Below are 24,567 nucleotides of genomic sequence, written 5' to 3' on the forward strand. Positions count from 1 at the left end.
GCTTTTTTGCTCTTCACAATAAACCTTGCTACAGCTTACTCTTTGGGTCCTGGCCATCTTTAAGAGCTGTAACACTCACCGTGAAGGTCTGTGGCTTCATTCTTGAAGTCAGTGAGACCACGAACCCACCGGCAGGAACCAAGTCCAGACACAATGTTATGCAAACTTTCTAGGCCCTTTCTGTAAAATGGGTATAATAATAGTATCTAAGTCATGGGGATTTTGTGAGGGTTAAATGAAATGCCTGTTAAGCATTTAAAATGCCTGGCACATTGAAAGTTCTTTTTGGAGACAGTCTTGCTCTGTCACCCAGGCTGGAGTGCAATGACATGATCTCTGCTCACTACAGCCTCTGCCTCCTGGGTTCAAGCGATTCGGTGCCTCAGCCCTGAGTAGCTGGGATTACAGGCATGCGCCAACATGCCCACCCAATTTTTGTATTTTTAGTAGAGACGGGGTTTCACCATGTTGGCCAGGGTGGTCTGGAACTCCTGATCTCAGGTTATCCACCTGCCTTGACCTCCCAAAGAGCTAGGATTACAGGTGTGAACCACTGCGTTTGGGCCAAAAGTACTTAATTCTTGATGTCCACATTCAACAATTACTAAGTTTGTTTTTTCTGCATCCAGCTGCAAATCATCTTCAAAGTTGTGAACTCAGGCAATCTCAGAGGCGTTTATAGGCTTTCCAACCAGAGATGGTATTTGTAATTCTATCCTTAAGAGAACCCCTTTCAAGCTAAGTTCCCATCCAATATGGAGTGGTGGCTTCGAATGATCCTTTTGGCTTATTTTTTTAAGTGTAAGAATTTTTGATGAATCACACTTGGTACCTATTTGGTCACTTTCACCAAAGTACAAAACTAGTCTGCCACCAGAAGAAATTTAGTAACCTTGAGACTCAGAGAAGTAATGCTGCCTGATTGGTGGACAGCCAGACCAGGGGGGGTCAGACGTGGCTCTTCCGATTGGGACATGGGAATGTGGTGGAAATGAGATCCTCTAGCGATTCTAAGGAGTGTTTTGTTCTTCTAGCTTCAGAGAAGGTCAGAGGACAGAACCAAGGGGAAAGAGAGGCCCAGCCATTGTCTGACGTGAGGCACGATAAAACATTAGAGGGCTGGTTTAGCAAAGGGCAAGGTAGAGTTGGCAGAAGACGCGCCTGCAAAGGGAGGCGGGCAAGAGCTTCAAGACGCGAATGACACTTGAGCAGCCTGGGCTCACGTCTGGTAAGGTTTAGGCCGCCTGTTCCCGCCATCTGGCAACTCTCTCCCAGAAGGGTGAGTCTGGTTCTTGACAAATCCCTTTCGGACACACAAACTCTTTTATTAAAAATATAACCCCACTGACAGATTGCAGACTAGGCACAGAAGCCCCAAAGCACCCTGGACACCGCAACAGTCCCGCCCCGCCGCCCCCGGCTCCCCGCGGCCGCCGGAAGCTCCCCTCACCCAGAGCTTGGCCCCTCCCTGAGGCGCGCCAGCGTGTCGTCGCCAGCTCCCGGCCAATCAGAGCGCGCGACCAAAATAGCGCCATATAAAAGCTGGACGGCGGGCGCGGCCGGTGCAGAGCCTCGCGCTGGGGTGGGGTTGCGCGCGCAGGTGAGGGGGGCGGGGCCGGCGCCACCGGCAGGGCGGGGCGGACACTCCCACCGCGCACCTGCTTCTGCCTGACGTGTACCCGGAAGGTCGTCAGCCCAGGCTCCAAATATGTAACAGTGAGTTTCTAAGTGAGTCACACGGACGCGGTTGGTCTCCAGTGAAACAAAACTCATCGCTTCACTCTTCTCAACGGTTCCCTCTTCGGAAGGAAGCGCAGTCCACAGCGTCGTCCGAGGGCGTGATCGCCTGCGTCGCACCCGCGTCTCCAGTGGCCACCCCTTGCCCTACAGGAACGCGCATCTGCTTAGCAGGCGCTGAGCCCTTGAGGAGGCCTAAAATGAATGAACGCGGCTGTGCCTCCTGAGCAGGTTCACAGTTGTGGGTGGGGGACAGAAGGGTGTCCATGCCTAAGGTCGACGGCGATAAGACAGACAGACGTTCTTCCCAGGAGGAGATCAGTTCCAGGTGGGAGGCATTTCTAGGAGTCACCTTTCTCTGAGGAAGTGACCCGAGCTGTAGGAGGTGGAATCACAAAGGCTTTGGCGCCCTACACACCTGGGTTTTAGCCTCAGCTTGAGTCACTCACCCAGTCTGTGACGCTGAAGACATCAGCAAACCTCAAACTTTACCCATCTTTAAGATGCAGGTAATAGGTCACCATGGCTCGTGCTTGTAATGGCAGCTGTTCGGGAGGCTGAGGCAGGAGGATCTCTTGAACCTGGGAGGTGGGGGTTGCAGTAAGCCGAGATCGCGGCACTCACTACAGCCTGGGCAACAGAGCGAGACTCCGTCTCAAAAAATAAATAAATAACACTACATGACTGATAGCATATTTTTGAGGAGCGTCTCTCCCCCTCCGTGCTTAGGTTTAATCCCCCCTTCCTCCCTCCCTCCCTTTATCTCTCCCTTCCTCCCTTCTTCCTTCCTTACGTTTCTCTTCATTTCTTTTTTCTCCATCATTCCTTCATTTTTCTTATTTTTTCCTAACTGACATAATTTACACACAATAAATAGCACAGGAATTAAGAGGACAGCTGGGTGAACTTTTACATATGTATACACATGTCATCAGCCCCCAGGTCAAGATCTAGAACATTTCCATCACCCCAGGTTTCCAACTGCTCCTTCTGGTCAGTAGTACTTCCCCAGAGGTAACCACTAACCACTATTCATTTGGACTTAAATTACCAAGCATGAGCTGTGTCTACTCTTAAACTTCATGTAATTGCAATCAAGCAGTAAGCTTTATTCCAAACTTGTCCAACCCGCACAGGCCACGGTTTTGAATGTGGCCCAACACAAATTTGTAAACTTTCTTAAAACATTACGAGATTTTTTGTGATTTTATTTATTTTTTTGAGACAGAGTCTCTGTTGCCCAGGCTGGAGTGCAGTGGTGCGATCTCGGCTTACTGTAACCACCACTTCCCAGGTTCAAGTGATTCTCATGCCTCAACCTCCCGAGTAGCTGAGATCACAGGCTAGTGCCACCACACCTGGCTAATTTTTGTATTTTTAGTAGAGATGGGGTTTCATCATATTGGGCAGGCTGGTCTCAAACTCCCGACCTCGGGTGATCTGACCACCTTGGCCTCCCAAAGTGCTGGGATTATAGGCATCAGCCACTGTGCCCCGCCATGTGATTTTTTTTTTTTTTTTTTAGCCCATCAGCTATTGTTAATTTTAGTGTATTTTATGTGTGGCCCATGACAATTCTTCCAGTATGGCCCAGGGAAGCCAAAAGATTAGACACTTTTGCATTTCTGTCTGTTTTTTTCTCACCCACCATAGTGTCTGTAAGATTCCTCCATGTTATCACACGTATCAGTAGTTTGAACTTTGTTTATTACTGAATAGTATTCTATTGCATGAATATACTTAACTTATCCTTTTTACCATTGATGTGTATTTGGGTTGTTTTCATTGGCTATTATGAATAAAGCTGCTCTGAACATTCATGTAGTATGGTGAATAATTGATTTTAGTTGGATATATACCTATAAAAGGAATTTTTGTGTCATAGGATGATAGGTGTATAGTTAGTTTTAATAGACACTGCTGGCAGTTTCCCAAAATGATTGAATCAATTTTTAAAAATTGGCCGGCTGCAGCAGCTCATGCCTGTAATCCCAGCACTTTGGGAGGCCGAGGCGGGTGGATCACGAGGTCAGGAGTTCGAGACCAGCCTGGCCAATATGGTGATTATCCGTCTCTACTAAAAAAAAAATTAGCTGGGCATGGTGGCGTGTGCCTGTAGTCCCAGCTACTTGGGAGGCATAGGCAGAAGAATCTCCTGAGCTCAGGAGGCAGAGGTTTCAGTGAGCTGAGATCATGCCAATGTACTCCAGCCTGGGTGACAGAGCGAGACTACATCTCAAAAAAAAAAAAAAAAAAAAGGGCTGGGTGAGGTGACTCACGCCTGTAATCCCAGCACTTTGGGAGTCCGAGGCAGACAGATCACCTGAGGTCGGAAGTTCGAGACCAGCCTGACCAACGTGGAGAAACCCCGTCTCTACTAAAAATACAAAATTAGCTGGCTGTGGTGGCGCATGCCTGTAATCCCAGCTAGCTACTCGGGAGGCTGAGGCAGGAGAATCGCTTGAACCTGGGCAGTGGAGGTTGCGGTAAGCCGAGATCATGCCATTGCACTCCATCCAGCCTGGGCAACGAGTGAAACTCTGTCTCAAAAAGAAAAAAGAAAAAAGAAAATTACAGTTACTTCACATCCTTGCCAACAATTGATGTTAACAGTCTTAAATTGTTGATATTTATGCAGCAGTATTTCTTAGTGTTTTTTTTTTTTTTGAGACAGAATTCTGTCACCCAGGCTGGAGTGCGATGGCACGATATCGGCTCACTGCAACCTCTGCCTCCCGGGTTCAAGCAATTCTCCTGTCTCAGCCTCCTGAGAAGCTGGGATTACCGGCATGTGCCACCATACCCGGCTAATTTTTGTATTTTTAGTAGACGGGATTTCACCATGTTGGCAAGGCTGGTTTTGAACTCCTGACCTCAGGTGATCTGCTCACCTCGGCCTCCCAAAGTGCTGGGATTACAGACGTGAGCCACCGCACACGGCCAAAATCAGGTTATTTTCTTACCATTGAATTTTGAGAGTTCTTTAAATATTCTGGATACAAGTCCTTCATTAAAAAGAGTCCCTTCCATTGACTTTGCACCTGCCGCTTTGTGAAAAGTCCGTTGGCCATATTTGTGTGAATTTATTTCGGGACCATTTGTTCTGTTTCATTGATCTGTGTCTATCCCTTCACCGCCACGACATTGTCTTGATTGCTGTAGCTTTAAAGCAAGTCTTAGCGCCCTCCAACTTTGTTCTTTTTCCTGATTACTTGGGTATTTTACTTCCTTTGACTTTCCATATATATTTTAGGCTTGTCTATATGTTTTAACAATCCTGCTGGGAATTTTGTTCTTTTTTTGTTTGTTTTGTTTTGTTTTTCAGACAGAGTCTCAGTCTGTAGCCCCGATGGAGTGCAGTGGTGCCATCATAGCTCACTGTAACCTCAAACTCCTGGGCTCAAGGGATCTTCCTGCCTCAGCCTCCTGAGTAGCTAGGATCACAGGTGTGCATCACCACACCTGGCTAATTAAAAAAAATTTTTTTTTTTTTTGGTAGAGACGGAGGTCTTGCTATGTTGCCCAAACTGGTCTCAAAATTCCTGGCCTCAAGTGATCCTCCTGTCTCAGTCCCTGAAGTGCTGGGATTACAGGTGTGAGCCACTGTGCCCCACCACGTGGGGGATTTTGATTGTATTTGTGTTAAATCTGTAGATCAATTGGAGGAGAATTGACATCTTAACTATATTGAGTCTTCCAATCTGTGAATATAGTATGTCTTTCCATTTATTTAGATTGTTTTATTTCTTTCATCAGCGTTTTGTGGTGTTCATATATAGATCCTTTACGTGGTTTGTTAGATTTATGGCAGACTATTTTTCGAAGCCACTGTGATTTAAAAAATTTGGTTTCCGGATATTCATTACTATTATAAAGAAATATAGTTGGTTTTCATGTGTTAACCTTGTATCCTGCAATCTTGCTAAACCGATACTGGTTTTAGAAGGTTTTTATGGAATCCGTGAGATTTTTTACACAGGCAATCATGTTGTTTGTGAATAGGGACTGGGGACAGTTGCGTTTTCTCCTTTCCAATCTGTATGACTTTCATTAAATTTTATTTCCCTGTTTCACAAGATAGGTCTTCCTGTGCAATGTTGAGTAGGAGGGGTGAGGTGGATTTCCTTGCCTTGTTCCTGATCTTAGGGGGAAAGAAGCATTACGTCTTTCACAGTATGTTTAGATACAGGCTTTCTTGTAGGTGTGCTTTATCAGTTTAGAGAGCTCTGTTCAATTCCTCATTTGCTGACTGCTTGTACCGTGAATTGATGTTGAATATTGGCGGTTGATATGGTCTTGTTGCAGATTACATTCTCATTGGTTTTCAAATATTGCATCCCGGGAATAAACCCCGGATCATGGTGTGTAATTTTTTTTTATGTATTACTGTATTCAATTTGTTAGTATTTTGCATCTGTGTTGATGAGGGATATTGATTCACGAGGATCTTTTTTTTGTATTTTCTTTATCTGGTTTTAGTATCATGATGATGCTCATCTCATAAAATGAGTTAGGAAGCATTCCTTCCACTTCTGTTTTCTGGAAGAAGCTATGTAGAGCTCATGTTATATCTTTCTAAAATCTTTGGTACTATTTGCTGATAAGACCATTTGGGGCTGCAGATTTCTGTTAAGGAAGATTTTAAACTAGAAATTCAACTTTTTTTAATAGATAAAGGATTTATTTAGGTTTTTAATTTATTCTCGGATGAGTTTTGGTAGCTGTGGCCATAAAAGAATTGATCCACTTTATGTAAGTTGTCAAATTTCTGTGTGCACAGTTGTTTGTGTAATTTATTCCCCTTTTAGAGTCTGTGGGGTGCTCAGTGATAGCCTGTCCTTCATTCCTAATGATTGGTTTTGATTTTTTAAAATTAATTTCCTATTTTCAATTCCAATGATTTCTGCTCTAATTTTTATTATTATATTTCTCTTATTCTGCTCGCTTTAGGCTTATATTCTTTTCTTTTTATAGTTTTCTAAGGTGGAAGCTTGGATTATTGATACTAAATCTTCTTTTTTTTGAGACAGAGCCTTGCTCTTGTCGCTCAGACTGGAGTGCAATGGCACAATCTTGGCTAACTGCAACCTCCACCTCCCAGGTTCAAGCGATTCTCCTGCCTCAGCCTCCTAAGTAGTTGGGATTACAGGTGCCTGCCACCACTCCTGGCTAATTTTTGTATTTTTAATAGAGATGGGGTTTCGCCATGTTGGCCAGGCTGGTCTCTAACTCCTGACCTCATGATCTGCCCCCCTTGGCCTCCCAGAGTGCTGGGATTATAGGCGTGAGCCACCGCGCCCGGCCTCTTCTTTTCTAATATATGCATTAAATGCTAAAAATGTCCATCGAAGCATTGCTTTTACTATATCCTGTAAGATTTGATAAGTTGTGTTTTCATTTTTATTTGGTTCAAAACAATTAAAAATTTCTCTTGAGACTTTTTATTTTACACAGGTGTTATTTAGAAATATGCTGTTTATTCTCTAAATATTTTCAGCATTTTTAGCTGTTACTACCTTTTAAAAATTATTTATTTATGTAGTTTTAATTTTTTACTTTTTAGTTTTAATTCCACTGTTGCCTGACAGCAACTTTGTATTATTTCTATTCTTTTAAATTTGTTGAGGTATGTTTTCTGGCTAGGATATGATCTAGGTTGGTGAATGTTCCATGTGATCTTGTGAAGAATGTGTATTGTGATGTTGATGGATGAAGTAGTCTATAGATGTCAATTTGATCCAGTTGATTGATGATGCTGTTTGGTTTAACTATATCCAGACTGCCTACTGAATCTGTCAGTTACTGACAGAGGAGTGTTGAAGTCTCCAACCATAATATTTGATTTGTCTATTTCTTCCTGGATTTGTTTTTTTTTTTTTTTTTTTTTTTTTTTAGATGGAGTCTCGCTCTGTCACTAGGGTAGAGTGCAGTGGTGCGATCTTGGCTCACTGCAACCTCCACCTCCCGGGTTTAAGCAGTTCTCCTGCCTCAGCCTCCTGAGTAACTGGGACTACAGGCTACCACGCCTGGCTAATTTTTGTACTTTTAGTAGAGACGGGGTTTCACCATGTTGGCCAGAATGGTCTTGATCTCTTGATCTCGTGATCCGCCCGCCTCAGCCTCCCAAAGTGCTGGGATTACAAGCGTGAGCCACCGCGCCTGGCCTTTTTTTTTTTTTTTTTTTTTTAAGATGGAGTCTTGCTCTGTCATCCAGGATGGAGTATAAATGATATGATCTCGGCTCACTGCAACCTCCGCCTCCCAGGTTGAAGCAGTTCCTCTGCCTCAGCCTCCAAGTAGCTGGGATTACAGGCACCCACCATCACACCTTGCTAATTTTTGTATTTTTTTTTTTTTTTTTTTTTTTTTTTTTTGAGACGGAGTCTCGCTCTGTCGCCCAGGTTGGAGTGCAGTGGCGCAATCTCGGCTCACTGCAAGCTCCGCCTCCCGGGTTCACGCCATTCTCCTGCCTCAGCCTCTCCGAGTAGCTGGGACTACAGGCGCCCGCCACCACGCCCGGCTAATTTTTTGTATTTTTAGTAGAGACGGGGTTTCACCGTGGTCTCGATCTCCTGACCTCGTGATCCGCCCGCCTCGGCCTCCCAAAGTGCTGGGATTACAAGCGTGAGCCACCGCGCCCGGCCTAATTTTTGTATTTTTAGTAGAGATGGGGTTTCACCATGTTGGCCAGGCTGGTCTTGAACTCCTGACCTCAAGTGATCCTCCTGCCCTGGCCTCCCAAAATGTTGGGATTACGAGCATGAGCCACTGCTCCTGGTCCTTTTTTTTTTTTTTTTTTTTTTAAACAGAGTCTTGCTCTGCCACCCAGGCTGGCATGCAGTGGCATGATCTTGGCTCACTGCAACCTCCGTCTCCCATGTTCAAGTGATTCTGCTGCCTTAGCCTCCTGAGTAGCCAGGACTATAGGCGTGTGCCATCAGGCCTGGGTAATTTTTGTATTTTTAGTAGAGACAGGATTTCACTATGTTGGCCAAGCTGGTCTCGAACGCCTGACCTCAGGTGATCCACCTGCCTCAGCCTCCCAAAGCGCTGGGATTACAGGCATGAGCCACCATGCCTGGCCATTTTTCTCTTTCTTTGATGTAAATTTTCCTTTCTTTATGTAGATCTGAGTTTCTGACCTATATAGTTGCCCTTTTTTCGAAAAACGTACCTTAGCATACCTTGTAAGGCAGTCTCCTGGCAACAAATTCCCCCAGTTTTTGTTTATCTGAGAAAGTGTTTGTTTCCCCCTTTTTTTGAAGGATAATTTCACTGGATACAGAATTCTAGGTTGGTGAGTTTTTGTTTTTTTCTTTTAAAAATATTTCATTCCACTGTTGTCTTGCTTACATTGTTTCTGATGAGAAGTCTAATATAATTCTCTCTTCCGCACAGACAAGGTATTTTTATTCTGCTTTCTTTCTAGATATCCTCTTAGTCTTTGGTTTTCTGCAGTTTAATATGATGTGCCTAGGCAGAGATTTTTTGGTGTTTATCCTGCTTGGTGTCCTCTGATCTTCCTGCAGCCGTGTTTAGATGTCTGTCATTAATTTTGGAAAATGCCTAGTGATTATTGCTTTGAATATTTCTTTTGCTTATTTCTCTTTCTTCTCCTGCTATTCCCATTAAATGCATATTAGACCTTTTATAATTGTCCCACAGTAAGTGATACTCTGTTTGAGCATTTCCTTCTTTCCTTCCTTCCTTCTCTCGCTCGCTCCCTCCCTCCCTCCCTCCTTTTTCTTTCTTTTTTTAATTTTTGAGACATTGTCCTGTTCTGTCGCCCAGGCTGGAGTGCAATGGAGCGATCTCAGCTCACTGGCTCACTGCAACCTCTGCCTCCCAGGTTCAAGCGATTCTCCTGCCTCAGCCTCCTGGGTAGCTGGGATTACAGGTGCCTGCTACCACACCCGGCTAATTTTTATATCTTTAGTAGAGGTGGGGTTTCACCTTGTTGGCCAAGCTGATCTCGATCTCCTGACCTCAGGTGATCTGCCCGCCTCAGCCTCCCAAAGTGCTGGGATTACAGGTGTGAGCCATGGCACCTGGCCCTGTTTGAACACTTTCATTCTCTTTTTTTTTTTTTCTCACGTTTCAGTTTGGGAAGTTTCTGTTGACGTATCTCACAGCCTACTGAATCTTTCTTCAGGCACATATAACCTACTGGTGATCCCATAAAGGCATTTTTCATTTCTCTCACAATGTTTTTAATTTCTAGGATTTTCTTTTGATTCATTCTTTTAGTTTCCATCTCTCTCATTATTGAAAGAGGCCGGGCGAGGATCAGACTACAGTGGTCACGGTCAAGAGATCTTTATTGGAGGTATCGAGCGGAGAAGGAAGAGGAGAGAGAGGAGAAGAGAAGAGAGAGCTGCTGGTGTGCTGGGTTTTATATCCCTTGGGCCTACGTGGGGCGGGCCCAAGGGAAGGCGGGAGATGCTTCTTTCTGATTGGCCCTCCTTTGGCGGGTTCAGACAGTGCCCGGTCAAGGAGGGGAGAAGAACTTGGAACCAGCGCCATTAAGGTACCCCTGTTACCTAACATTCCTCTCTTTTTTGTTTTTTAAGAAGTGGGGAAATGGGCGTTGTAGTTCGTCTGACTACTTCCTGCTGAGCGGGGGCGTCGTGGGGGAGGGGTATGGGAGGACTGTGGGGGTTGTGTACGGGGCACAGCAGGAGTATAAGGCCAAGCAGTAGGGCGCTGTATGTGAACGTCTCCTCAGTTGTGAAGTCCATGAATGTTCCTTGTAGCCAGCCAAGGGTCAGGGAGGGGTCTGTGATGAGCCAGCAGTCTTTGCGGAGATTGGAGATCGTCTAGGAACTGGTGGAACCGAGACATGGCGCTCAGAGTCTGTCTCTGGAGTCAGCCGCTGCTTCGCTGGTTGCTAGGAGTTGATGATGTCTAAGGAGAAGCTGGTTCAAGGTTTGGTTAGAGATGGATGAGACTTGCTGTCTCATGAATTTGAGAAGGCACGGAGGGAGAGCACAAGAGGACCCATGAGAGGGCCTAGAAATGGGAGGATCCAGGCTAGGAGGGGGTCTTTAGGGTGTCCCACAACGATGGGGACGAGTTGGCCCCTATTAGTTTCTTCCTAATGTTATGTAAATTTTAATGTTTGTAAGAAGATGCAAGTACCGCCTTTTTCAGCAGTGAGTAAATCTAGAGCTCGGCGGTTTGAAGTGTTACCCCTGCTAGGGATGTGATTTAACGTTGTAAAGCAGCTAAGGACTGGGAATCTTGAGATCGGAAAACTGAGACACGCTGTAACCTAGGGAGGCAGCCCCTAGTCCTGAGCCCAGTAGGGAGGTGGTGAGGGATAGCCTGAGAATGAATGGTAGGAAAACTGCTCTCTTGTGTCGGTGGATCTGTGAGGGGTCTAGGTCAGGGTGGTCAAAGTGGTATGCTGATGAGCCTCAGAGAAGGGTAATAGGGTGAGTTGGGGAAAGAGAGTGACGGGAACACAGGTGCCACCAGTGGAAGAATTGATAGACTTGTGTAGGGAGCCATTGCACCAGCCTTCGGGGGCTGGGAAGTTTGGAGGAGCAGTGGTGTAGGTGCAGTTGGTGGGGGGTGGGCAGGCGCCGCTGGGAGGGGCGTCTGGTTGATCTGGGCTGGTGGCCGGTTTTAACCTGGAAATGTGGAGCCAGGGAGATGAAGGACAGGAGGGATGATGGGATGTGTTGGGTGGATGGCGGGGAAGACGGGCTAATGCCTGGCGGAAGAGGCGGTCCGCCGTACATAATTTCGAAAGGGGATAAGAGAGTTGGTTTTTTTGGGAGAGCTCAGAGCTTGAATAAAGCGGTAGGCAAAAGTTTTGTCCAATCTAGGTGTAATTTGAGGGTGACAGTTGGAGGGCCTTTAGGAGGAAAAACCCGTGGAGGTACAGGATCTCTGCCCATTTTCCTGTTCGCTCGCAATAATTGTAGAGATCCTGGAGAATGTTAGGATCGAGAGACCCATAAGTGGGCCATTTGCTTTGGTTGTCTAGGGGATATGTGGGCCAGTTTTGCTATTTGGGGTCTACCGTGGCCTTAGGTGCTTGAGGCAAGGCGAGGGGTCTCTTGCCTGCCTAGAGAGGTAGACCCCGGAGGGGAAGACTTACCGAGATGAGGCTGGTGTTGGGCAAACAGCTTGGCGAACAGGAGAATGAGCGAAGACCGGCTGGGGTCTGGACTGAACCCGAAAGGGATCGGGGTCCCACTGAGTGGGGTGGGGAGTCCCGATCCCAGTCACGGCACCAATGAAAGAGGCCGGGCAAGGATCAGACTACACCGGTCACGGTCAAGAGATCTTTATTGGAGGTATCAAGCGGAGAAGGAAGAGAAGAGGAGAGAAGAGAGAGAGGAGGAGAGAAGAGAGAGAGGAGAAGAGAAGAGAGAGCTGCTAGTGTGCTGGGTTTTATATCCCTTGGGCCTATGTGGGGCAGGCCCAAGGGAAGGTGGGAGATGCTTCTTTCTGATTGGCCCTCCTTTGGCGGGTTCAGACAGTGCCCGGTCAAGGAGGGGAGAAGAACCCGGAACCGGCGCCATTAAGGTACCCCTGTTACCTAACAATTATTTCCCTTCTATTCTTGCATGTCATCTGCCTTTTCCCTTATATCCTCGTTATTTTAAATTCCCTACCTGATAATTCCAAAGTCTGTGCCACATCTGAGTGAGAGTCTAATGCATAGTTTGTCTCTTCAGACTGTTTTTCTTGTCTGTTAGCATCCTTGTAATTTTTTGTTCCAAGTCAGACATGATGTATCAGGCAATAGGAACTGAGATGATTAGGCTTTCAATGTGAGGATTTACGTTAATTTGGCCAGGGGCAGACCTGTGTTTAACGTTTGCTGTACCTGTAGTGCCAGATGCTTCCTCTACTTTCCTTTTTCTGTTTTTTGAGATGGAGTCTCGCTCTGTCGCCCAGGCTGGAGTGCAGTGGCGCGATCTTGGCTCACTGCAAGCTCTGCTTCCTGGGTTCACGCCATTCTCCTGTCTCAGCCTCCCAAGTAGCTGGGACTACAGGCGCCTGCCACCATGCCCTGCTAATTTTTTGTATTTTCAGTAGAAACGGGGTTTTACCGTGTTAGCCAGGATGGTTTCTAACTCCTGACCTCGTGATCTGCCCGCCTTGGCCTTCCAAAGTGCTAGGATTACAGGCGTGAGCCACCACGCCCGGCCTAGTTTCCTTTTTTTGTTGTGTTTGGGTTACCCTAAAACCTCCTTCTTCAATGGAGTCTGTGCTTTATAGCTCTCTCAGTTGCAGTCCTGTTTCCTGTTGTTACACAGGAACCCTGTTGATGTGATAGTTTGAGGGAGAGGAGGTGCTCTCTAACTATCTGATTAAATCTCAGCTTTTTAATGGCTCTGAAACCTCTAAAGGTGGACTGTGACCCTCAGAAGCTGTTCTTAGCCTTTTTTTTTTTTTTCTCTTCCTTTACCTGATACAGGAAGGCTAGAAGGGCTGGAGTTGGTTAATTGTCATTCCTCCAAATGAGATAAGACTCAGGTAAAATAGTTTCCCTTAGAAGGCAGGCCTTCGTTACAGAGAACTGAGTGTTTTTCACAATGTTTACTCTCCCCCTGTTTGTATTTTTAAATGGTTACTTTTCCTTTTCCCCTGCCTGAAACCCTGGTGAGGCTCCTGGAAATAAAGCCCATGAAAGTGCGGGGCCCCTCTAAGACTAGGCCCTCAGGAGAGCTTAACCAGAAGTTCTGTTGTTTACGTTTAAATATTATCTAGTTATCTTTCTCTTATGATTTTGATTTTGTAACCGCCCAAGGGGTTCACCTTGCCTGCTGCCTAGACAGAGCGGATTGATCAAGACAGGGGAATTGCAATAGAGAATGAGTAATTCATGCAGAGCCGACTGTGCGGGAGACCAGAGTGTTATTGTTACTCAAATCAGTCTCCCCGAGCATTCTGGGAGCAGAGTTTCTAAGGACAACTAGGTGGATGGGGGAAGCCAGTGAGCCCGGGGTGCTGATTGGTCAGGGATAAAATCACAGAGAGTCAAAGCTGTCTTCTTGCTCTGAGTCAGTTCCTTGGTGGGGGCCACAAGATCAGATGAGCCAGTTAATCCATCTGGGTGGTGCTAGCTGATCCATCAAGTGCAGGGTCTGCAAAATATCTCAAGCACTGATCTTAGGAGCAGTTTAGGGAGGGTCAGAATCTTGTAGCCTACAGCTACATGACTCCTAAACCATAATTTCTAATCTTGTGGCTAATGTTAGTCCTACAAAGGCAATCTAGTCCCCAGGCAAGAAGGAGGTCTGCTTTGGGAAAGGGCTGTTATAGTCTTTGTTTTAAACTATAAACTAAACTTCTCCAAAAGTTGGTTTGGCCTATGCTCAGGAATGAACAAGGACAACTTGGAGGTTAGAAGCAAGATGGAGTCGGTTAAATTAGATCTCTTTCACTGTCTCGGTCGTAATTTTGCAAAGGTGGTTTCAATCTCCACTGTGGTTATAGAACTTTTTTTTTTTTTTTTTTGAGACGGAGTCTCGCTCTGTCACCCAGGCTGGAGTGCAGTAGCGCAATCTCGGCTCACTGCAAGCTCTGCCTCCCAGGTTCATACCATTCTTCTGCCTCAGCCTCCCGAGTAGCTGGGACTACAGGCACCCGCCACCACGCCCGGCTAATTTTTTGTATTTTTAGTAGAGACAGGGTTTCACCATGTTAGCCAGGATGGTCTCGATCTCCTGACCTTGTGATCTGCCCGCCTCAGCCTCCCAAAGTGCTGGGATTACAGGCGTGAGCCACCGCGCCCAGCTGGAACATATTTTGTATGATTTCAGTTCATATTCTCTGTGACTTCAATTCAGCATTTTGTGTGATTTCAGTTCAGTCATACAAACATATTTTGTATGATTTCAGTTTGTATTTTCAAAATACAAAATCATATTTTGTTTAATTTCAATGCATCTTTTAAATGTATCAAGGGAGGATGGTGTCTCACGGGTCCATGTGAAGAGACCACCAAACAGGCTTTGTGTGAGCAACAAGGCTGTTTATTTCAGCTGGGTGCAGGTGGTCTGAGTCCAAAAAGAGAGTTAGCAAAGGGTGGTGGGATTATTATTAGTTCTTATAGGTTTTGGGATAGGCGGTGGAGTTAGGAGCAGTGTTTTGTAGGCAGGGGGTGGATCTCACAAAGTACATTCTCAAGGGTGGGGAGAATTACAAAGAACCTTCTTAAGGGTGGGGGAGATTATAAAGAACCTTCTTAAGGGTGGGGGAGATTACAAAGTACGTTGATCAATTAGGGTGGGGCAGAAACAAATCACAATGGTGGGATGTCATCAGTTAAGGCTATTTTCACTTCTTTTGTGGATCTTCAGTTGCTTCAGGCCATCTGGATGTATATAGGCAGGTCACAGGGGATATGATGGCCTAGCTTGGGCTCAGAGGCCTGACATTCCTGTCTTCTTTTATTAATAAGAAAAGCAAAACAAAATAGTGAAGTGTTAAGGTGGCGAAAATTTTCGGGGGTGGTATGGAGAGATAATGGGCGATGTTTCTCAGGGCTGCTTCGAGCGGGATTGGGGCAGTGTGGGAACCTACAGTGGGAGAGATTCAACTGAAGAAAGATTTTGGGGTAAGGGGTGATATTATGGGGTTATTAAAAGGAGCATTTGTCGTATAGAATTATTGGTGATGGCCTGGATGCGGTTTTGTATGAAATGAGAAACTAAATGAAAGACACAGTGTCCAAATAAGAGAAGGAGAAAAACAGATATTAAAGGACTAAGAATTAGGAGTACCCAGGACATCCAATTACAGAGTGTCTAAGAGGGTTCAGTGTAATTATTTGCTTGGTTGGTGAGTTTTTGGGCTGTATCCTTGAGTTTTTTTTTACATTGTCATATACCAGGCCAGACTGATTTAGGTAAAAACAACACTCTTCATTTAAAAATATACAGAGTCCTCCTTTTTCAGCAGTGAGTAAATAGAGGCCTTGGCGGTTCTGGAGGACAACTGCAGCTAAAGAGTCAACCTGGGCTTGGAGAACAGATGAAGTTTGTGATATATCTGTAATGCTAGCAGAAGTCATTAGAGAGGCTGTGGAATGTTGTGGCAGTGGTTGAGCTGCGTGCTATTCCAGTTCCAAGTGCAATAGTGGAGGCAGAAAGTCCTAGACCCACAAGCAAAGGGATTAGTGGGATGACTCTTTTTTGTCGTGTTGATGTCATGAGGGGGACAGGCAGTAGTTTGTTCCCATCTGCAAACTGGACTTTGGGGGTAAGGAAGACTAGAGCACATGTGCCCATCCATTTGGGAGGTAGGCACATGTAGGTGGAAGAGCCACATAAAAAGAAGAGGCCTTGTGTCAGGCAGAACTGGAAACGTAAAGTGAAAAGGTGAGAGGGTGGACTGAAAGAGGAGTCCTGCACCCAGAATCCTAGAGATCCAGCAAGGGCAGCAGCCGTTAGAGGTTGTAATGGGGATTGATGGTGCGACTGCGTAAAGGGAGGGGTTCGGTTTTCATGGTGTGTGAGAAAGCACATAGTGTCTACAAGTAACCTTTCACTGCTATTCATGGGGCTGGGTATAAGCAAGCAAGAGGAGGGGCTAGGAGGAGATTCAGACGAGCAGGGGGAGGGTAGCCAAGGATGGAGTGAGATGCAGGGTAGGTGTCTTCCTAAACGATAGTGACTGCCAATGTTTTTTAGATTGTCAGTAATGGGCTTATCAGTAATGTGAAGTTGAAATGCTTCCATTTGTTTGGTTATGTGTGTGGCTGGGTTCTAGAGACAAAGAGTAAAGGAACATTTGGACAGTGGAAGGTTGCCTAAAGGGATTTCAGCAGGCTGTTGTCGGGAGATGCATAAAGGAGCGGCAACAGGGATAGTTGTTTGTGTGGTGAGGGGTCCAAATATGATGGGGGGTGGAATTGACATAAGGAGAAAGGTGCCGTAAGTAGATGCGGGGAAGTGTGGCAGCTTGTTGGTGTGAAATGTCTGGGGAGTTCTCACCAAATCTGTCTAGAAGGTGAAGAATTTCCTCAGGCAGGTAAAAATGAGGGCTATTAAAGGAGGTTCTGAGGTGCAGGGAGACGGAACAGATAGCCCAGTCGGCCTGTAGAGCGGGGATGGCTGTGTAAAAGCAGGAAGAGGCCAGGCGCAGTGGCTCACACCTGGAATCCCAGCACTTTGGGAGGCTGAGGTGGGCGGATCACGAGGTCAGGAGATCGAGACCATCCTGGCTAACACGGTGAAACCCCGTCGCTACTAAAAATAAAAAAATTAGCCAGGTGTGGTGGTGGGCACCTGTAGTCCCAGCTACTCAGGAGGCTGAGGCAGGAGAATGGCGTGAACCCAGGAGGCAGAGCTTGCAGTGAGCCGAGATTGCTGCCACTGTACTCTAGCCTGGGCGACAGAGCGAGATTCCGTTTCAAAAAAAAAAGCAGGAAGAAAGGGAAACGCATAGCCAACAATTCTTTGCTAGAGAAGGATTGGAGGCAGTGAGGAGAGAGTGGGTGAGATTGATAGTATGCCGGAGGTAACTAGGGAGGGGTAGAGAGTGGCATAAGAATGGGAATGAGAATAAGAGTGAGCATAAAAGTAAAGAATAGAACTTCATCAGGGTGGAAGTATTGGAGGGTGCCCTGCCACCAAAGATCATCTATCTGCTCCAAGAGGGAGTCAAGAGTGGCGGTTTGGGGATAGCACCAGGAGATAACAGCTGTGATGGCTTGGAGAAACAGTGTAAACGGGCAGTGTAAACAACAGCAGGTCATTTATGAGTAGTCGAGAATATAGTAGGGATGACAAGTTTTTGGGGCACAGTCCAAGTAGTGGGGGTGACTGCATAAAGCCCTGTTGCAAAGAGTAGGGTAAGGATGGATAGGCCTAACAGAATGAAGGCATGTATTAGGCTCATAAGGGTTATTATTGTTCTTCAGAAATGCGAGTGAGTTTAAGGGAAGTAGGGGAGAGTACTTGCGACTTCCAGGAGGAAGAGGATATATCAGGCTGTCTGGCTGACAGAGACAGCTTTATTCTGGAATGGTGAACCCAATGGGGAGGGTCCTGCAGGCAGGCGGTGGTTGGGGTACTATAGATGACTAAGTAGGGCCCAGTCCATCGAGGTTGTAGAGTTTGAGGGGTCAGATTCTTAAGAACTGATCATCCAGCTAGGGTGTCTTCATATGGCTGGGAATCTGGAGTAGGCAAGAGAAGATTAGCAGCCTGGTGAATTTCCTGTCTAGCCTGCTGGAGGACTAGAAGATATTTGCCTAGAGGGCTGGTGTCTGGGACGAGGTTGGGGCCGAGTAATAAAGTGCTTCCATATAAAAGTTCAAATGGACTGTACCCTGTAGCATCTTGAGGACAGGCTCTAATTCTGAGAAGGGCAAGAGATGAAAGTACTGTCCAGTCCTTTTTAAGTTGGAGGCTAAGCTTAGTGAGGTGTGTCTTTAAAAGACTATTAGTCTGTTCTACCTTTCCTGAAGATTGGGGATGGTAAGGGGTATGAAGGTTCCACTGAATACCAAGAGCTTGAGAAACTGCTTGGGTGATTTGACTAGTAAAGGCTGGTCCGTTATGGGACTGTATAGAGGTGGGAAGGCCAAACTGAGGAATTATGTCTGACAAAAGGGAAGAAATGACCACGGTGGCCTTCTCAGACCCTGTGGGAAAGGCCTCTACCCATCCAGTGAAAGTGTCTACCCAGACCAAGAGGTATTTTAGTTTCCTGACTCGGGGCATGTGAGTAAAGTCAATGTGCCAGTCCTGGGCAGGGACAAATCCTCGAGCTTGATGTGTAGGGAAGGGAGGGGTCTGAACAATCCCTGAGGGGTAGTAGAGTAGCAGATGGAACACTGAGAAGTGATTTCCTTGAGGATAGATTCCTACGATGGAAAGGAAATGAGAGGTTCTAAGAGGCAGGCTAGTGGCTTGTAACCTACATGGAAGAGGTTATGAAATGACGACAGAATAGAATGGGCCTGTGCGGCTGGAAGGAGATATTTTTCTTGGTCCAAGAACCATTTGCCTTGTGTGGGAAGAGATTGATAGGTGGAAACTTCAGTAGGAGAGTAAATAGGAGTGACCAATGAGAAGGAGAAAAACTGGCCATGAGGGACAGAAGTTGGAATGCTAGCTGCTTCTTTAGCTACCTTATCAGCATAATCGTTGCCCTGAGCAATGGGATCTGATGCCTTTTGATGGCCCTTGCAGTGAATGACTCCAGTTTCCTTTGGAAGTAAAGCGGCCTTGAGAAGAGTTTTTATTAAAGAGGCATTAATGATGGAGGACCCTTGTGTAGTGAGGAAACCTCTTTTTGCCCAAATAACAGCATGGTGGTGCAGGATATGGAAGGCATATTTAGAGTCAGTATAAATATTGTCATGTAATTCCTTTGCAAGAGCGAGGGCTCAAGTTAAGACAATGAGTTTGGCTTGCTGAGAGGTAGTGGAGGGGGGCAGAGCAGTAGTCTCAGTGATAGATGTGGAAGATACTATAGCATAGCCTGCCTTTGCTGGTGTGTGGCAATTAGGCCTGGTGGAACTGCCATCAGGGGTTCTTCAAAACATCCTCGTGGACCTTGCTTCAAATGCCAAAAGCCTGGCCACTGGGCCACAGAATGCCCACAGCCCGGGATTCCTCCTAAGCTGTGCCCAGTCTGTGCAGGCCCCCACTGGAGGTCGGACCAAGTGTGATCAGGGTGAGGAACAGGAAAGAAGGAAATATGGGAAAATGGAGTGAATGTCAGGTGGGTCAGAGAGATACAGTCATGGGGGTCAGGTGTGGTATCAGGAATAATGTGGGAGGCCGGATTGAAGTCTGGGCCAGGAACAATGGTAACTGTGGGAGACTCAACAGAGAGTGAGTACAGCTGAAGGAGCCGGGGAGCAGAAAGTATACATGTCAGGTGTGAGGAAGAAAATAGATTTTGGAAGTTATGAGAACTGTAGAGAGTGAGTTGAGCATAGTTTGTGATTTTGAGGGCCTCTAAAAGTATTAGGGTGGTAGTGGCTGCTGCACGGAGACATGATGGCCAGCCTAAAACAGTAAGATCAAGTTGTTTGGAGAAAAAGGCTACAGGGCGGGTCCCGGCTCTTGTGTAAGAATTCTGACCACATATCCCTGTACTTTGGCTGCATGTAATGAAAAGGGTTGGGATGAGTTAGGGAGAGCTAGTGTAGGAGCGGCAGTGATGTGAGTTGGACAGTCCGACCTCCAGTGGGGGCCTGCACAGACTGGGCACAGCTTAGGAGGAATCCCGGGCTGTGGGCATTCTGTGGCCCAGTGGCCAGGCTTTTGGCATTTGAAGCAAGGTCCACGAGGATGTTTTGAAGAACCCCTGGAGCTGTGGCTTAGATGTTCTGAAGTTCTTGTATGCTGGAGACATGGTTGTGGCTTGTCTTACAGAGGAGGCAAGTAGCTGTAACTCAGAAATGCGTTGCTGTCTGGCTACCTCCTCTCTATTATTGTACACCTTGAAGGTGAGGTTGATTAATTCCTGTTGTGGGATTTGAGGGCCGGGTTCCAATTTTTGAAGCTTTTTCTAATGTCAGGAGCTGACTGGGTGATAAAATGCATATTAAGAATAAGGCGGCAGTGCTCGCTTCGGCAGCACATATACTAAAATTGGAACGATACAGAGAAGATTAGCATGGCCCCTAGCACAAGAATAAGGCGGCCTTCTGGTGATAAAGCGTCTAAGGGTTGCTGCTAAGTGGGCCATGAACTGGGCTGGGTTTTTGTCTTTACCACGGGTAGTTTAAGTTTGTCATAATTAACAGCTTTGTAAGCTGCCTTTTTGAGCCCTTCAACTAGGCAGGAAACCATGTAATCTCGCCTAGCTATACCTGGGGAATCTGCCTGATAGTTCCACTGGGGATCTTCTCAGGGAACTGCTCTAATGCCTTCCTGGAGATCTGGCTCATGAAGCTGGTGGTTATCGGTGTGAGATTGGGCTAGAGAAAAAACTCTTTCTCGTTCATCTAGGGAGAGGGTAGAAATTAGGATGACATTTAAGTCACTCCAGGTTAAATTGTAGGACAGAGTTAGATATCAGAATTCCTGTATATATTTAGTGGGGTCTGATGAGAAAGAGCCTAAATGCTGGCTGATTTGGGAAAGGTCTGATAGAGAAAAAGGCACATGTACCCTGACTATGCCTTCAGCTTCAGCCACCTCTCTAAGAGGAAATTGTTGGGCAGGTGGGGGAGAGCTGGTCACAGAACGAAACTGTAAACTAGACCGGGTGTGGGGAGGGGAGGTAATAGAAGGGTTATAGGGTGGGGGAGCAGAGGCTGTAGAAGAGTTGGAGCCTGATTCAGCCTTTCAGGGAGCAACCTGAGGAGGAGCAGTCTGGGGAGGTGGTGAGAGGTTAGATGGGTCAGTAGAAAAGAAAGATTCACAAGACTCAGTGACACTTGGGGTTGAGACTGAAGGGATAGGCGGGAGGGAAAGAAGGAGGATTTGGGATGAGTCACATTGGAAACAGAGACTAGAGAGGGAATGAGTGTGAAAAATGCCTGGATGTAAGGCGCCTCAGATCATTTGCCCATTTTTCGACAAAAATTATCTAGGTCTCGGATGGAGAAATCGAAAGTGCCATTTTCTGGCTATTTAGAACCATTGTCGAGTTTGTATTGGGGCCAGGTGGTGTTGCAGAAGAAAATAGGATGCTTAGATTTTAGGTCAGGCAAGAGTTGAAGAGGTTTTAAGTTCTTGAGAACACAGGCTAAGGGAGAAGAAGGAGGAATGGAGGGTGGAAGGTTGCCCATAGTGAAGGAGGCAAGTTTAAAGAGAAGCGTAGAGGCTGGGCGCAGTGGCTCACGCCTGGAATCTCAGCACTTTGGGAGGCTGAGGCGGGCGGATCATGAGGTCAGGAGATCGAGACCATCCTGGCTAACACAGTGAAACCCTGTCTCTACTAAAAATACAAAATAAAAATTATCCGGGCGTGGTGGCGGGTGCCTGTAGTCCCAGCTACTCGGGAGGCTGAGGCAGGAGAATGGTGTGAACTGGGGAGGCGGAGCTTGCAGTGAGCCGAGATGGAGCCACTGCACTCCAGCCTGGGCCACAGAGTGAGACTGCGTCTCAAACCGAAAAAAAAAAAAAGAGAGAGAAGGGTGAGAAGAGTAGAGACACGGAGAAGGGGGGTGAGGAGCAGCCCTGGGCTGCAATGTGGGTGAGCAGCCAAAGCAGGCATCACCGCAATTGACTTGCCACCAAGGGAATGTGGGTGAATGACCAAGGCAGGCATCCCCGCGGTGATCAGACACCAGTGGAGTGTGGGTGAATAATCAGGCAGGCGTCCCCACAATGATTAAACACCAAGGCAAGGCTGTCTTCCTGAGTCTGTGACCGGCACCAGAGTTTTGGGTCCACCAATAAAATGTGTCTCCTTTGTCTCTACTAGAGAGGAAAAAGAACTGGAATTGGAAGGACAGGGAGATTGAAGGGTAGTGAGAGAGGCTGGAGAAGAGAGTGAAAAGACCGCTTACTCAATTTGAAATTGGTGAGATGTTCCTTGGGCTGGTTGGTCTGAGGACCTGAGGTTGTAGGTGGATCTCTTCACGAAGTGAAGGTGAGGACAAGGGACTGGTCTGCTGAAGGAGTCCCTCTGACCCGGGTCTTTGGCACCAAATGTCTCATGCGTTCATGTGAAGAGACCACCAAACAGGCTTTGTGTGAGCAACAAGGCTGTTTATTTCACCTGGATGCAGGCGGGCTGAGTCTGAAAAGAGAGTCTGCAAAGGGTGGTGGATTATCATGAGTTCTTATAGGTTTTGGGATAGGTGGTGGAGTTAGGAGCAGTGTTTTGTGGGCAGGGGGTGGATCTCACAAAGAACATTCTCAAAGGTGGGGAGAATTACAAAGAACTTTCTTAAGGGTGGGGGAGATTATAAAGAACCTTCTTGCTGGGCGCAGTGGCTCACGCCTGGAATCTCAGCACTTTGGGAGGCTGAGGCGGGCGGATCATGAGGTCAGGAGATCGAGACCATCCTGGCTAACACAGTGAAACCCCGTCTCTACTAAAAATACAAAAAATTAGCCGGGCGAGGTGGCGGGCGCCTGTAGTCCCAGCTACTTGGGAGGCTGAGGCAGGAGAATGGCGTGAACCCCAGGGGGCGGAGCCTGCAGTGAGCCGAGATTGCGCCATTGCACTCCAGCCTGGGCGACAGCGAGACTCTGTCAAAAAAAAAAAAAAAAAAAAAAAAGAACCTTCTTAAGGGTAGGGGAGATTACAAAGTACATTGATCAGTTAGGGTGGGGCAGAAGCAAATCACAATGGTGGAATGTCATCAGTTAAGGCTATTTTCACTTCTTTTGTGGATCTTTATTTGCTTCAGGCCATCTGGATGTATATGTGCAGGTTGCAGGGGATATGATGGCTTAGCTTGGGCTCAGAGGCCTGACAGGTGGGTGCAGTGGTTCATGCCTATAATCCCAGCACTTTGGGAGGCCGAGGCAGTCAGATCACCTGAGGTCTGGAGTTTGAGACCAGCCGGGTCAACATGGCAAAACCTTGTCTCTACTAAAAATACAAAAAATAGCTGGGTGTAGTGGCACGCACCTGTAGTCCCAGACACTTAGGAGGCTGAGGCAGGAGAATTGCTTGAACCTGGGAGGCAGAGGTTGTAGTGAGCTGAGATCGTGCCACGCTCTGCACTTCAGCCTGGGTGACAGAGTGAAACTCCGTCTCAAAAAAAAAAAGAAAAAGAAAAAGAAAAAAATTGGCTGGGCGCGGTGGCTCACAACTGTAATCCTAGCACTTTAGGAGGCTGAGGCAGGTGGATCACAAGGTCAGAAGATCGAGACCATCCTGGCCAACATGGTGAAATTCCATCTCTACTAAAAATACAAAAATTAGCTGGGCATGGTGGCTATGGTCTCTTTTGGTAAATACCAAATTTAGGAAGCATGTATTAGGTGAAATATTCTACAAATATCAATCAGATTAATTGGTTATGATATTTTTAGTTCTGTATCTTTGCTGATTTTCTGTTTGTTCTATTGATTACTGAGAGAAGTGTTGAGCTCTCCACCTATAATTGTGGATTTATCCATTTCTTATTTCAGTTTTATCAGTTTGTCTGCAGATTTTTTATTTTTATTTAAGTTTTTGCTGTGTCACTCAGGCTGGAGTGCAGTGGTGTGATCACGACTCACTGTAGCCCTGGCCTCTGGGGCTCAAGCCGTCCTCTTACCTCAGCTTCCTGAGTAGCTGGGACCACAGGTGTGTGCCACCATGCCTGGCTAATTTTTTTTATTATTTGTAGAGACAGAGCCTCACTATGCTGCCCAGGTTGGTCTTGAACTCCTAGGCTCAAGCAATCCTCCTGCCTTGGCCTCCTAAATTGCTGGATTACAGTTGTGAGCCACTGTTCCCGGCCTTCTTCAGATGTTTTGAAGTTCTGTTAAGTGCACACACATTTAGGATGGCTTTGTCATCTTAGTGACCCTTTTATCATTTGCATGAACAGTGAAGGTTGTGGTATTTTACCCTGCTTGTAAGCTAATAAATCAGTCTTCCAGTTTCATAGATGCTAACAAAAGACATAGATTGCTGGAACAATGACACAGGACCTTATCAGCTACAAGAGCAGTGGCCATGGTAGTCACATCTGCATCAGGTCCTTGAGCTTCATTTTCAAAAGGATGATGTGAAAGGGACCAGATGGCACCTGCACATGTCAGAGGTTGCACTGTGGGACCGTGGGAGAGGATTCCTGAGGTTAGGAATCCACATCTTTAAGAATGGGAGATGGGCTGGACACAGTGGCTCACGCTTGTAATCCCAGCACTTTGGGAGTCCAAGGTGGGTGGATCACGAGGTCAGGAGTTCAAGATCATCTTGGCCAACAGGGTGAAACACCATCTCTACTAA

General features: G+C 46.6%; 1 protein-coding gene and 1 non-coding gene across 10 annotated transcripts in view; both read left to right on the forward strand.

Moving 5' to 3' along the window:
- The first annotated feature begins 1,650 nt into the window (after positions 1 to 1,650).
- The window catches only part of LOC129476006 (putative uncharacterized protein LINC02901), a 54,220-nt gene continuing 31,303 nt past the window's right edge, over positions 1,651 to 24,567 (forward strand). For 7 of the 9 annotated variants that reach the window (XM_063632929.1, XM_063632932.1, XM_063632927.1 and 4 more), the window contains exons 1-2: positions 1,651 to 2,065; positions 11,990 to 12,126. In XM_063632929.1, coding sequence (XP_063488999.1) covers positions 1,942 to 2,065; positions 11,990 to 12,126 — 261 coding nt within the window. In that variant the 5' untranslated portion in view covers positions 1,651 to 1,941. Of the gene's footprint in view, positions 2,066 to 9,984; positions 10,265 to 11,989; positions 12,127 to 24,567 lie in introns of those variants that run through there. The other 2 variants (XR_010119198.1, XR_010119197.1) reach the window with 2 other exon arrangements.
- Positions 20,283 to 20,391, forward strand: LOC129477944 (U6 spliceosomal RNA). The gene has a single exon (XR_010119562.1). It is a non-coding gene; the product is annotated as a U6 spliceosomal RNA (small nuclear RNA).

This window comes from Symphalangus syndactylus, chromosome 2 (genome assembly GCF_028878055.3).
Source record: "Symphalangus syndactylus isolate Jambi chromosome 2, NHGRI_mSymSyn1-v2.1_pri, whole genome shotgun sequence".
Taxonomy (NCBI): Eukaryota; Metazoa; Chordata; class Mammalia; order Primates; family Hylobatidae; genus Symphalangus; species Symphalangus syndactylus.